At 31.5% G+C, this 14095-nt stretch overlaps 1 protein-coding gene across 2 annotated transcripts in view; it reads left to right on the top strand.

Annotated features, from left to right (window-relative positions):
* LOC110093744 (N-alpha-acetyltransferase 50) overlaps positions 1 to 11480 on the top strand; it is a 41696-nt gene extending 30216 nt beyond the window's left edge. Inside the window, exons 3-4 of one of the 2 annotated variants that reach the window (XM_028692863.1) lie at positions 10685 to 10867; positions 11232 to 11480. In XM_028692863.1, coding sequence (XP_028548696.1) covers positions 10685 to 10867; positions 11232 to 11257 — 209 coding nt within the window. In that variant the 3' untranslated portion in view covers positions 11258 to 11480. Of the gene's footprint in view, positions 1 to 10684; positions 11123 to 11231 lie in introns of those variants that run through there. The other variant, XM_020818722.2, reaches the window with a different exon arrangement.
* The last annotated feature ends 2615 nt before the right edge of the window (positions 11481 to 14095 follow it).

The following is a 14095-nucleotide window of genomic DNA, read 5'->3' as shown; positions in this document are numbered from 1 at the left end:
ATAGCCTTTTTAGCTTGATGTTTTTGTCGAGCTGATTCATTTTCTGTCATAATAATTGCAACTTTATATACAAAAATTCGTTACTTTTCAATATAAATAAAAGTGAAAAAAACATTAAAGTTAACATACTAAATAAATGTAATGTTTGAAATGATTGTCAATATAAATACAACTGAAAAAATAATTCGTTAGTTTCTATAACAGATGTAAGTTTTCATGATATATTAGAAAATAAGACAATGAAAAATTATATATATATATATTAAACAAATATACTAAACATATGTGATAAATCATTTATTATCATATCTAAAATGGTGTCCGTAAGATTTATCTTAAACATGTTCAAAAATTTTGAATAAGTATTTTATATATTTATGATATGCATAATTTTCTAATTACTAAGTTAAAATTTAGAATGAGTATAAATATTGTCTATAACTAATTAATATTAAAATAAATAGATTTGATTCAATTATATATTTACTTCCTATTATATGTTCAAATAATATATAAATACTAATTTCCTAATAAATAAAAAAAACATTCATATAAAATTTATCAACCAAAATGATTTTTTTATAATAAGTAGTTACATGTTTAAAATAACTTATATAAAAAAAAATAATATTCCTTAAAAGACCTTATTAAAAAGTATATAATATTCGCTTTCAATTATATTTTGACATACAAGTCTTATATTATTATGAAAATTAAATAAAAAATCATTATCATAATTTTAGTAATTTATCTAAAAGTATTTGCTTTTTATAAAACAAACTAAATTAGTTGCACAATCATATCAAATGAACTTAATAAAATATATGAGGAGAATAATCAAATATTAGATAACTTGTATAATACTACGAAGTTTTTTCCTAACACTAGACAAAATTCAAACAACTCTAAAATCTTACACAACTTATACATCACCACATAGAACTTATACAGATATAAGTGATTGGTCAGTACTTTTACGAATGATTTGCACGGCATGTTGGATATGTTGTTCTATTATGCCCAATTATATGACCATAATTGCATACTTGACTACTTTGATGCCTTAGTTTATCTATTATGTTTCTGTATCCAGTTGACTTGGGTTTACCAGATCTCCTAATGTTCGGAGGGCTCAAAGGGTACATATCAGCAGTAGGATCAAGAATTAACAAGTACTCATCTAGTGTTAAGTGAAATTCATCTGAGTAAGTCATCTTGAAGTTATTCATCGTGTAAAAGTTTGAAATATAATTCAGAAGACTTATCCTAACTGATGCAGTTGATGCCCAAAAGAAAACGAAGAACGACCAAAGAAACGAACCTTCACTGCTCACGTCGCCTTCACTGTTCGCGTTGTTGAGCCGCTTCGTCGACGAAGGATGATTCTATCGACTTTAATGCTCGCGTCGTCAAGCCTCTTTGTTGACAAAGGATGATCCTGTTTGCTTCTATGCTCGCGTCATCGAGCCGCTCCTTCTACTATAACGAAGAAGATGAACACTTGTGTGGAAACGAAAACCTAGCTCTTTGAAATGTTTCAGCCGCATAAATGAATATGTATATTGAGCGGAAATGGTGGAAAGCCGAAAAGAATAGGGTAAATTGCGGCTCCATTTTTTTTTAATAGGACACGCATATCCGATATGCGTGTCCAGTCAAATTTAAATTATATTTTAATTGGACACGGCAAAGCCGTATCCGACACGTATCTGTGCCATATCGGAGGCGTATCCGTATCCGACACGTGTCCGATATAGCATGCCTCATAAATAGGAGTATCCGTGCAACATAGTTTCCAACCGATGATAGATGGGCCAAAAGCTCAAAATAACATTTGAAATCTATGCGAACTAGTGGATTAGATTTTATAACAGTTTCGGGTATAATTGGAACAATAATTTCCATAAACAAATTTAGTGATCAATAAGACTCCTCCCAATTGTCAAACACTTTCTTAATAGCCTTTTGACGTTCATCCCATACTTTCATGTATGAAACTTTTATGTCAAACTTTATCTCAACTTTTTCAATTGTTTCTCTAGGTTATATCGATTTGAGGCAAAGTTTAACATAAAAGTTTCATATGTGAAAGCATGTGATTCACTTCGGAAGATTATTAGCAGTTGGGAGGAGTCTTTTTGATTATTGAATTTTTTAATGGAAGCTATTATTGCAGTTATGCCCGAAAATGTTTATAAAATTCAATTCTTTAGTTTATATATATTTCAAAGGTTATTTTGGGCTTTCGGCCCATCTATCATTGGTTGAAGATTTTGTCGGTCCGTCCTCAGCCTTGATGGAGCTTTCTTATTGAGTAAATATAGGGGAATATTATTCATAGTTGTTGGGTTTGATGCAAATAATGACATTCTCATTAGCTTTTAGAATTGTAGAGTCAGAGTGCAATGATTCTTGGATATGATTTCTTACTATGATTCATGATTTATTCCCTTATATTGCTATTAGAAATAATATTTGTATCATATCTGATCAGTATGCTAGGTTGGTGCGTGAATACAAGGACATATTCTAAGTTTTAGCACATTGATATTATCTTATACTGCTGATGTGGAGTTTCTATGCCATAAGATATACACATCAAATGATATCAATGATGCAGAAATATTCAATCAGAGCATGTTAGATATAATCAAAATAAAACCTGAACTTCATCAATGGTTAGTTAAAAGGAATGTTTCAAAGTTGATCTTGATATTTGATGGTTGGTTCTGATATGGAATAATGACAAATAACATATAAGAAGCTTTTAATGACATATTAAAGAGAATATGTGGGTTACTAGTGCAAGTTTTTATTATTGTCATATATTATAATATTGTTCGAATGTTTGTCCAACAGCTTAAGATTATTACTACTGAACCATAATAAAAATATGTTCTCTACATGAGTTCAGGCTAAATTGCAAAACATGAAATTGATGCAAGAAGAATATCATAACCTTTGCAGATTAATATGCGTGAGTTTTAAGTATTTGTTGTCCTTAAGTTCCTACTGTGTGGACGTCACACCGGGTGCTAGTAGTTTGTGTAGTTGTAAAAGGATTATTATTTATCACATGTTATGTGCCCATGTAATCAATTTAACTACTTTTTTTAGGATAAGTTATCTGGATTATGTTTCGGAGTTTTACACGATGAATAACTTTAGGATAACTTACTCAGATGAATTTAACACAATACCAGATAAAGAGTACTGGCCAACTTATGATCCTGTAGTTGGTCTGTACCCTTTTAACCCTCCGAATTTTAGAAGGAAATCTGGTAAGCTTAAGTCGACTCGGTAATGAAACACAATAGATGAACCAATACATCAAAGTAATAGGATATGCAGTTATTGTCATATGATTGGGCATAATATAACAACCTGCCCAATATACTGTGCAAATCATTCGTAAAAGTAATGGCCAAACAATTACCTTCGTATGAGTTTTGTATGGTGGTATGCAACTTATGTAAGATTTTATTATTGTTTGAGTTTTGTCTGGTGTCGGGAAAAAAACTTCGTAATATTATGCATGTTATTTAGTGTTTGATTGTTCTCCTCTATGTTTTATTAAGTTCATTTGGTGTGATTGTGTAACTAATTTTAGTTCGTTTTATCAAAAGCAAATATGTTTAAGTAACATGTTAAATTTATGATAAAATTTTTTATTTAATTTTAATAAATATATTAGAGTTGTATGGCAATATATAATTAAAAGCGAATATGATATACTTTTTTAATAAGGACTTTAGAGAATATTATTTTTTTATTTTTAAAATAAGTTAATTTAAACATATAACTACTTATTATAGAATAATCATTTGGGTTTATATATTTCATATGAATATTTTTGTATTTATTAAGAAATTAATATTATATATTATTGGAATATATAATAGTAAGTAAATATATAATTGGACCAAATTTATTTATTCTAATATTAATTGGTTATAAACAATATTTATCCTCATTTTAAATTTAAGCTTAATTATACTTATTAACTTAGTAATTAGAAAATTATGCATACCATAAATATATAAGATACTTATTCAAAATTTTTGAATATGTTGACAATAAAACACGCGACCATTATTTTGGTTATAATAACAAATGATTTATCACATATGTTTATTATATTTGTTTAGTATAAGAATGAAAGATATATAATTTTGTATTGTATCTTATTTTCTAATATATCATGAAAACTTGCATCTGTTATAGAAGCTAACGAATTATTTTTTAATTGTATTTATATTGATAATAAATTTTAACATTATATTTTAGTATGCTAACTTTAATGTTTTTTCACTTTTATTTATGTTGGAAAGTAACAATTTTTTTTATACAAAGTTGCAACTATTATGACAGAAACTCAACCAGCTCGATGAAAACGTCAAGCTAAAAAGGCTATGGCATAAGGGGATGAAGATTAGCAAGTTGTGTTGATGGACCTACATCCAAGCATTGCCTCACTATATGGATCACACAGAGCGGCCTATACAGATGAGGTATGTTTTATCTTAAAATATTTTGAGGATCGTACGTTTATTTAGTGTTACTAATAACTTTTAATCTTCGTAACATGTAAGGAACAAATTTGGAAGCTGCCTTGTATCTTCTAATGGCACTTGAGTGGCCAATTAACTGTCTGAAATTTATGGAGGGGTTTGGGATTTTAGGATTGGATTGTGTGAGTCAGCTGCGGTATATCGGGATGGATCACAGTTTTCTTACAGCTTTGGTTTAGTGCAAGCTACCACAGATAAACTCATTTCACTTACCTGTAGGTGAGATATGCATTACATTACAGGATTTTGCTCTCATATTGGGTCTTTACATTGATGGGTTGACATTGGTTTGTCACAGTGTTGTAGGTGCTGACAGACGATGGTTGAGTTGGCCTGATTGTTGTGATGGTCTACTAGGTTAGCATCTTCAGCAAGATGTCGTGTATTATGATCCATTCAATCCACGACTCTCTTCAAAGTTTAGGATGAGATATACACAAGCTCAAATATGCTTATCTTTGAGATGGCTGCATTGGGCCTTTTATAGGGATTCATATTTGGACTTGGCTGAGCTTGACTTTTAGCGACATGGTCGGGCATACATTCTCTTTTTGATGGGATCTTACCTTCTCTTAGAACCCTCAAGTTTTGAGATTCATTTAATATTCTTGCCTTTGTTGAAGGATTTGAGTTTGTTTAGCACTTACTCTGTAGGGGCATCAGTACTAGCTCACTTGACAGGGAACTTGCTGAGGCGACAAAGCCAAAGCTGGCAAATATTGCTAGATATATTCATTTGCTTCAAATTTGGTATTAGGAGCGACTTTATGTTGGATGTCCTGCACTTCATGTCTAACAGCATGTCTGCTTGGGTGGCCTTTCTATTGGATATATATAATCTATTTCATCGGCCTTTAATTTCTAATATATATTATTTTGTGATGCTTAACATAAACTAATTAATTATCTTTGTTTATGTAGATGGAACTAAGACTTCATAAGGTAGCTCAAAGCAAATAGTATCAACAATTATAGATATGAGCTAGATGGCTTATTGGACAGTCATGTATGCATTGCTATTATCAATATAACAAGTAGTTCAATTATATCGGTTTGAAGTCACAAAAAAAAAAAATTTGTTTGCTTTGGCAGGTGACTTGGAGTCCTACACAGCAGAAGTTCGCTCTCAAGTTGCTGATATATGCTTATCAAGAGAAGCAATATGGTTAGCTCGTGTGTCTCTTGTTAGTTAGACTCATGTGGAGTGGCACTTGCCAGATAGAGTTGTTCGACAGCTCAGATTTATTCCTATTACTAAGGTTCAACCTATGGAGCCCAAATTTGCGCGAGTAGATGGGCTTGGTAAAACTGATACAATTGGATGGTGTACCACCTACCTTACGTTGGATTGTGTGAGGATAGACGAGCATACATTATTGAAGGAATGACTTTTGGAGTAGATACTGAGCATTTCTTTCAGCAATGCCTGCAGTGGTTTAGGTCCTGGGCAACATTGTACATGTTGAAGCCACCATAAACACCACCGACTATATACTACCCAGATCACCTACAAAGTGATATCTAGTTAGTAATATATGTGTGTTATACATTTCATTATGGAAGAATTTTCTCCTAATCGTTTAAGTTTTTTCCTTCAGCGTAATTTCTTCTTGGATACAGAGAGAGCAGTGCTACCTTTAGTGACTTCTGATGACTACAACAATATTAGAAGTATTATTGAGAGAATTATGGAGGTGATATAGTGGATATGTGTAGAGAGGTTAATATTTTTGATAAGCATTACTCAGAGCATAAATATACAGGGTATTCATGCGACACATTCACTTTAGTGACAGCGGATCCCCCATTCTATAGATGCAGGACTATCATCGTATGAAGATTTGGAAATTGATCAGGATTTCTTTACTCAGCCGACTTAGCAGTCTACACCAACTTGGCTCCCACCTGAGTATGTTCCAGACACTACATCAGCGACTGTTGTAGAAGCAGACACAATTGGGGTGGAGCAGCAAGGCATTATTGGGGTCGAGCAGCATTTGTTATGTGCTAAGCCTGTATATCTATCACAGCATTACATACCATGTAGTAATGCATTGCCCCACAGAGGACGTAGGAGGCATTAGTTGATGTTATGTTTGTATTCTATATGACATAGACTTTTGTATATGTTGATATATTCAGTGATCAATGAATATGAGTTTTATTTCTTTGAGCTAATATAGTATTCACTTCCCTTATTAAATGTCATTTTAACTTAATTTAAATTAACTAGATAAATTGCGAGTTAAATTGAAAGGCGAACATTCCCATCAAACAACATAAAAAAATATTAACTCTTCTTAAAAAGTACACTTAATATAACACGAACATACTCATCCAACAACAGAAATGAACATTAAGTACAATATATCACAGTATGCACGATCATACAACACTCAAACAACACTTGAAAATCACTAAACCATAGTTGTCAATGACGCAAAATAGCGTGCGCCATGGCGCATGGCGCAGCGCACTAACGGTGCCATGTTCATGGCGAGGCGCATGTGTTTAAAATAACTCGCGCTATTTGTGCCACATATGAGCCATGATGCATGGAGGACGACGCAAAATAGCGCCAAATTGTTTAAATGTGACGTCCACATCTTAAAATTTTTTTAAAAAATGTTCGATACTGCTAGGTACATGCTCAGTACCGCTAGGTACATGCTCGATACCGCTATGTACATGCTCGGTATCGCTAGGTATCTTTCTTGGCAGGTCGAACCCCGCCAGGGGGCAGCGCCCTCTTGGACCCCAGGCAGCCCGGCATATTGTTGTATTCATCTTCTTTAGTAATAGTTGTTAGTGTTACTCTGCTTCTTCATGAGTGCATACATTGTCTAAGTTTTCTTCATGAGTGCATGCTTTGTATAAGTTTTCTTCATGAGTGCATGCTTTGATTGTGAGACATTGGACTCTATAAGAGAGGAGGAAGGGGTGAGGACTTTAAATGTGAATTCTTGTCTCTTGGACAATATTGTTGTGAAATGCAAAGTTTGCGTCATGTTGGACAATATTATTTCATATTCATGCTTATTATTTTATAATTCTTATATAGTTTGCGCCATGTTCAAAATGACGCCCGCCGCGCCGTGCGCTATGCGCCATGGCTCCAAAGGACCTTTGCTCCATGGTGCGCCATTCGCCGTTAACAGGTATGCACTAAACTAAAACACATAAGACAGTTAAAAATAAGATAAGCATGCCTTCAAATATTGCTCACCAACCTTTGCATGTGAGCTTGAATTTGGGTTTGAGTAGGGCAGCAACTGAATCTGTTATTGAATCAAAGATGGATGTATTGCTAGTCCGATGCACTTAGAAACTTCTTTTTTTATTCTGCATGAAATTGCAATCAAGTTCTTATATGTTTCAATGAGGAATGCATCAGTCGTGGGATATCATTTCTTGTAAAGGTTGTAGTGAGTTATATCAGGCGTTGGATTTTTAACAGTTATATTAAACTACCCATCTTCACGATGCCAATTTCAATATATCTAGCCTTCAAAATGTTAATAGGCGTTAGATGTTCGCCCAATTTTAAAAACCTCTTTTGCAAAAATGTCCAACCCGCATCAATCAAATCGGCGCCATCTTTGTGATCGGAAAGATCCATAGCTTCGGTGTGAGCGTGCTATAATAACCAGTCTTTCATATATGACCAGAAATGCATACAATATCGCTAAATATTATTTGCTCTTGACATCTCTTCTAACCCCTCATCAGTGAAATATGCTAAGCATTCCTTCAATCGGGTGCTGCCCTCCTTAATCAGTTATTTTGAAGGGATTTTGTGTCATATACATTGTAGAAGAATATTTGCAGGGAAAGTGGAGAATGGAGGATACTTATTACATTCATCCACACAAGAAAGATGTGCTCAATTTATAAGAGCATTGAAGTAGATTACATTAATTATAATTTATAGCCAAGAGATAAATGAATAATTTAGTTTGACAGAACTGACATATTTAACAATACGAAGTGATTTAATAATATATTGATTTGACAACTCTGAATGATGTAACAATACATAATGACGTTACAATACCAATTTTTAGATTACAAGTTGATTTAACAAAACATATTGATGGGACAACACTTTGTTTATTTAGCAGTATGTAATAATTTTGATAATATAAACTATTTAAAGTTTAAGATTTAATTAACTTATAAAATTTATATGAATTATTATAAATTTCTTAATTAATTCAATCATAAATATAATGTTACATTTTAATTCAACAACTATAACATCAAACATTTGTCCCACTAAGTGAAGTTGTTAACACGAATCATTATTCTTGTTTCAATCTAATAAAGAAAGATCATTTCTAATATTTTGTAAGGAATTCTTTTTATGTCACATTTTAATTCACATAATTAAAAGTACAAGTAATGCAAACTAATATGTAGGAGAACTAAAGCTAAATAAACATAAATACTTATCAAGCATAGATTTTTTTTAATCTAGATACATAGGAAACGGATTACGTAACAAAGAAAAACACATAGACACACTTCCTACTAAATAAAAAAAATAAGATGTTAAAAACATAGAATAAGTTGACGTACATAACATTTAGAAGAGGATAGGAGGATATAACTTTCCTAATTACTAATCAACATATATAAACGTGAGTGTAGCTGTGTTTGAGTTGGATAATATTTCTGATAGAACTTGCTACCAGTCCTCAGCATTGAAGACTCTCTTGACTTACTATCAGGTAATACCTTATTCATCCGCTCTTTATAGAAATTTATAATGAAATTATCAAAATGCGAACACCAATCATGATATAAAATTATATGTTTAATGTCAAGGTGGCTACAATTAATATCTGCTGAGGAATGTTCAGTATCTATGTGGCATTTTATCTCATAGTAGCGCATCTATAAGAAATAAGGGCTGACAAGGTGAACATTCTCTTCCCGGAACTTAATTTGAAAAGATTTTCAACTGACGACATTAAGAAATCTCTTGTCTTGTAAAATTTTACCCTAATTAACTCGTTGTGCATATTCTAGAATCCTCGTCTTCTGACCATTCATGTACACAACACCTAAATTCTCATTTTGATTATCCTTCTACTTTAAGGGAGTGTCACTAGCTTGTGCTATATAAGTATGCATTCATCGGCTTGCATCATCGAACTTTTTTTTTGTTGGGGACGTTTTTAAGCTTCTTCATACATAGCCAAAATATTATGAATAACTCATACAAAAACTTAAGAAATATACTCAATGTGTTTACCATGCACCCTTTAAATAGCTGAGAGTAAAGATATTCAACCATCACTTGCAGCCGAAAATTACAATAGGATTTAAATTGATCAGGCAACTTTATAGGTCGTCTGATGTGATGTGTCATTGCAAGCTAAATGAATTGTTATTGCATAATGATTCTAAAATTATAAGGATTATATGCTCTTAATGATATTTTTGAAAATTGGGTTCCAATATCCACAATCAGTATATGCATATGTTCAAAAGACATACCACTGGGTTTGAATACGTGCCTTTCTGAAACAATACGCTCCTTTGAATAATTTGCCCTTTGCAAATACAAGCCCCTGAATTAAAGCAGTATTTTCTTAAAAATAAGCCTAACATTATTTTATCAATGCGTATTTTTCAATTTTTTTTTAAAACATGCATAAATTACTAATTAAAATTAAATGACATAAAGAATCTAAAATGATTTTTTTAAAAAATTTTGGTCAAGCTAAATTGCTCGTTTAACGGGTGATTTACTCGATCATAACTAATCGCCTATTTAACGAGCGATTATGCCTACCTTTTTTTTTTGCAATGCTTAATCACCTAATTAAAATCTTAATGATGCATAGTCCAAAAATTTCAGACCAAAATCGCTCATTTAATGGGCGATTTTGGGCTGTTTAAAAAATTGCCCGTTAGATGGGCGATTTGCGATTTGTGTAAAAATAGGTAATCGCCCATTAAATGGTAGATTATGCTTGGTTTAATTTTTTTTTAAATTCATGCTTAATCTGCTAATTACATTCTAATCATGCTTAACCTTAAAAATTGCCCTTTTTTCTAATGGCTGGTTTTCTACCAAATGTCTACTCTGACAAGACTTTCTGCAGGTACGAAGCTGTTAAATCATGTGTTGGATTTCTCCGCTAAGCAGAATATTTCTGAGATCTATTTGCATGTACAAACAAACAATGATGAAGCCATTTCCTTCTATAAGAAATTTGGTTTTGAGATCACAGAGACGATAGAGAATTACTACACAAACATTAGCCCACCAGATTGCTATGTTCTTAGTAAGCTTCTGCCTGTACCTGCCGCAAAGAAATGAGGGCACCTGTGATGAAAATTCAATGCTTAAATGGTTCTTTTGGTGTTTCTGCGGGAAATGATATTAATCGCTCTCCTTCCTATTTAACTGTATAGAGATGGTCATAGAAACTTAATTTTAACATTTTGGTGATTTTGGCACAATGATAGAATGCTTACTCTCTTTGATTAAGAACTAGTTGCTGAAGTTGAATTTCACCCTTTTTTTTTCTGTTCTCTCATCTTTCTTTGTTTTTCTCTCAATTTTCGTTCTCTCTTCACTTACAGCATTTGAAATTGGTGTAAGGACCCATTTATTTTTTTTTGTTTTTCATTTACTGCAATGGCCAGATGGATATCAAATGCCACAGCCGTAAGGCCTCTAATCTCACCCCAAGCGGCTCGGATTGGATTTTGAAGAGCTAGCTGCGTGTAGATGGTGATGCTAATTGTGATTTAGCGGTTATCATTGGGACAAACCTCTTCTATGTTTTTCTTTTCATAATTCCTTCCACTAATATGATGGTGTGTTTTTTGGCACTTGTATTTCTTGATTAGTTAAGAAATGGTAGTATCTAGTATGATAAAAGTCAACATTTTAGATTTTGTTTGTTATAGTATCTAGTACTATTTGTTGATGCATAACTATGCATATTATGAATTTCCCAATGAAATTTATATATTGGGTAATGCAATGTTTGTTTCCATAGATTTTTTTTATTTCGATTCATGATCTGTTTTTTGATTGGATAATGCCTGAATGTAGTTTCAGACAAGGATGCCCCTTGTCTCCTTTTTTATTCATTATTTGTTCAGAAATTCTGTCCAAAGCTTTTCAGCAAAATAAAATGAATCTTGCATTAAAATCTCTTCCAATGTAGAGAGGATTTCACATTATTATATCCAGATAATATCTTGATTTTTGCTTAAGCAAATTCTCATTCTTTGGCTCTTATTAGAAAGTTAGCTTGGAGTTTTCTTAAAAAAGCCAGATTCCTTTCTAAACAATAATATTAGAGCTAAATATGGAAGCAATATTTGGTCTACCTTTCAAAAAGGTAATTGTGCAACATGGAAAATCCTTCCAGATGGTGAAACATCTAAAGCCTCTTGTGAGATGGAATATTGGAAATGAAAAGAATTTTATTAGCATCTGGCCAACATTTTTTAATGTTTCCAATCTTGAAGATTCAACTGTTGATAAGTTATTATCTGAAAACAGAGCATGGAATTTATCTGTGATTCATGATGTATTTGGAGATCTGATCAGAATTATTATGCAAATTCAAATTATTCCAAATCAAACAGAAGATAAGATTGAGTTAATTCATAAAATTTCTGGAAAAAACTATTTATGCTATGTCTTTTGAAGGAAAATATAGGTTTTCTAAAATAAATGGCATGAAATGGATGAAGCAAATCAAATTACAAAACTAGAGAATTCTGTTTCTGGTGGAGGCTTAACAGAGACGCTCTTCCTACTAATAGTTGGCTTAAGCATAGAAAATTGCATATTTCGGTTTCCTATAAAAAAACTGAAAGAGGTGCTCTTTGTTTTAAAGAATTGGAGAATTCCAATTCCATTTTTTCAATCCTTTTCTGAAATGATGTAGCATATTCAATCTTTATCGCTAAAAAATCCTGTTTTAGTTTTATTGCAGTTAAGTTTTATATTCTTCTATTAAATCTTATTTAATCCTATTTTGAATAACTGGGATGCTAATCAGTTCAATAAATTGAATTGCAATTTTTTACATCCCCCTCTTCCAAAATGGATTAAAATGAATTTAGATGCTTCTTTACTTACTTTCAACTATGCTGGACTTGGAGGAGTAATGAGAGATGATAAAGGAAGATTTATATCTACATTTGGAAAGCAATTACTTCAATGGGATGTGGCTCAATTTGAAATCCTTGCTATCCTTTCTTATAAGGAAATTATAGAAGGCTGGATGATAGAATTTGAAGGCATATGGATTGAAGAGATTAACATCAATGTTATCAAACTTTTTCACAAATCTTTGATTTCTCAATTTCAACATGATGCAAATTCTACCTCTTTAGATTTATCTTTTTATACGATTTTAAGCGTATCATTTTTTATTGAATTTCTTGGAAGGGAAATAAGGTTGTGGACTTTTGTGCAACATATGCTTTAAGTGGCAATTTCTTCTGGGATTGTTTTGATAATAATCTTCCTTCATTTATATTGTAATATTATTTTTTATGAATAAATTTGCTATTTGCATTGTTTCATAATTTTAAAAAACGATGCATAACTAAATCATCATTGACTCAACTGAATGTTGGAGAAAACTATTTCCTAAAATTATTACAGATATTGTTTCTTATAGCTCTATGATCAAAGTAAAGTTTGTAGGAATAATAAATCTTTCCTTTTAATAGAACTAGATCGATCCTCTCTCTCTCTCTCTATATGATTTCAAATTTCTTATTTGAATTATACATATTTAATAATTCATATTATAATTTTGAACTCTAAATCATAATTATATTGCCTTTGTCAATCTCTTATAAAAAAAAAAAAATCCAAAAATAGAAGATAATTTTTTAATCAAGTTTAGATCATGTAATATTAGTTGTTAAATAATTTCAAGTTTGTGTAGGTTATGAATATAATATTTTTCCAGTTAGTGATCTTGATTTATATATTTATCATGCTTTAACAGACTTTCTAAAAGAACAAGCATAATATATATATATATTAAGAACAAGCATAATATGCATTATCATTTCTATCATAATTGATGCATGTAATATTAATGGACAAAGGATGGCATGAGAGATTTAACTATTCTATTAATTTTCTTCAAATTTATTCTAGCATGTGATTTTAAGTTTCTATAAGAACTATGCAAAGCATCCAAATTAGAGAGAAAATTGCTAGTATTAGATACATAGATGATTACATACAAGGTAAGTAATATGCTCTTAAGAATTTTAACTTCCATTCAAAAGTGCTTCATTTATATAAAAAATTTATCATAAGTTTTCCAAAGGACTTTGATTCTTTCTAACTATATTTTTCTTTTAATTTTTTGAAGTCATTAGACAATGCATTGAATGTATCTGACAACACACATAGCTTTTGATTATTATTATTATTATTATTCCTTGGTCTTCTTCCCTTGCTTCTTCTTCTCTTCTTTGAAAATATGCTCTTTTGAATATCTAATGTCATGAATACGGCTATT

This window comes from Dendrobium catenatum, unplaced genomic scaffold (assembly GCF_001605985.2).
Source record: "Dendrobium catenatum unplaced genomic scaffold, ASM160598v2 fragScaff_scaffold_173, whole genome shotgun sequence".
Taxonomy (NCBI): Eukaryota; Viridiplantae; Streptophyta; class Magnoliopsida; order Asparagales; family Orchidaceae; genus Dendrobium; species Dendrobium catenatum.
This window is presented reverse-complemented; position numbering and strand designations above follow the sequence as displayed.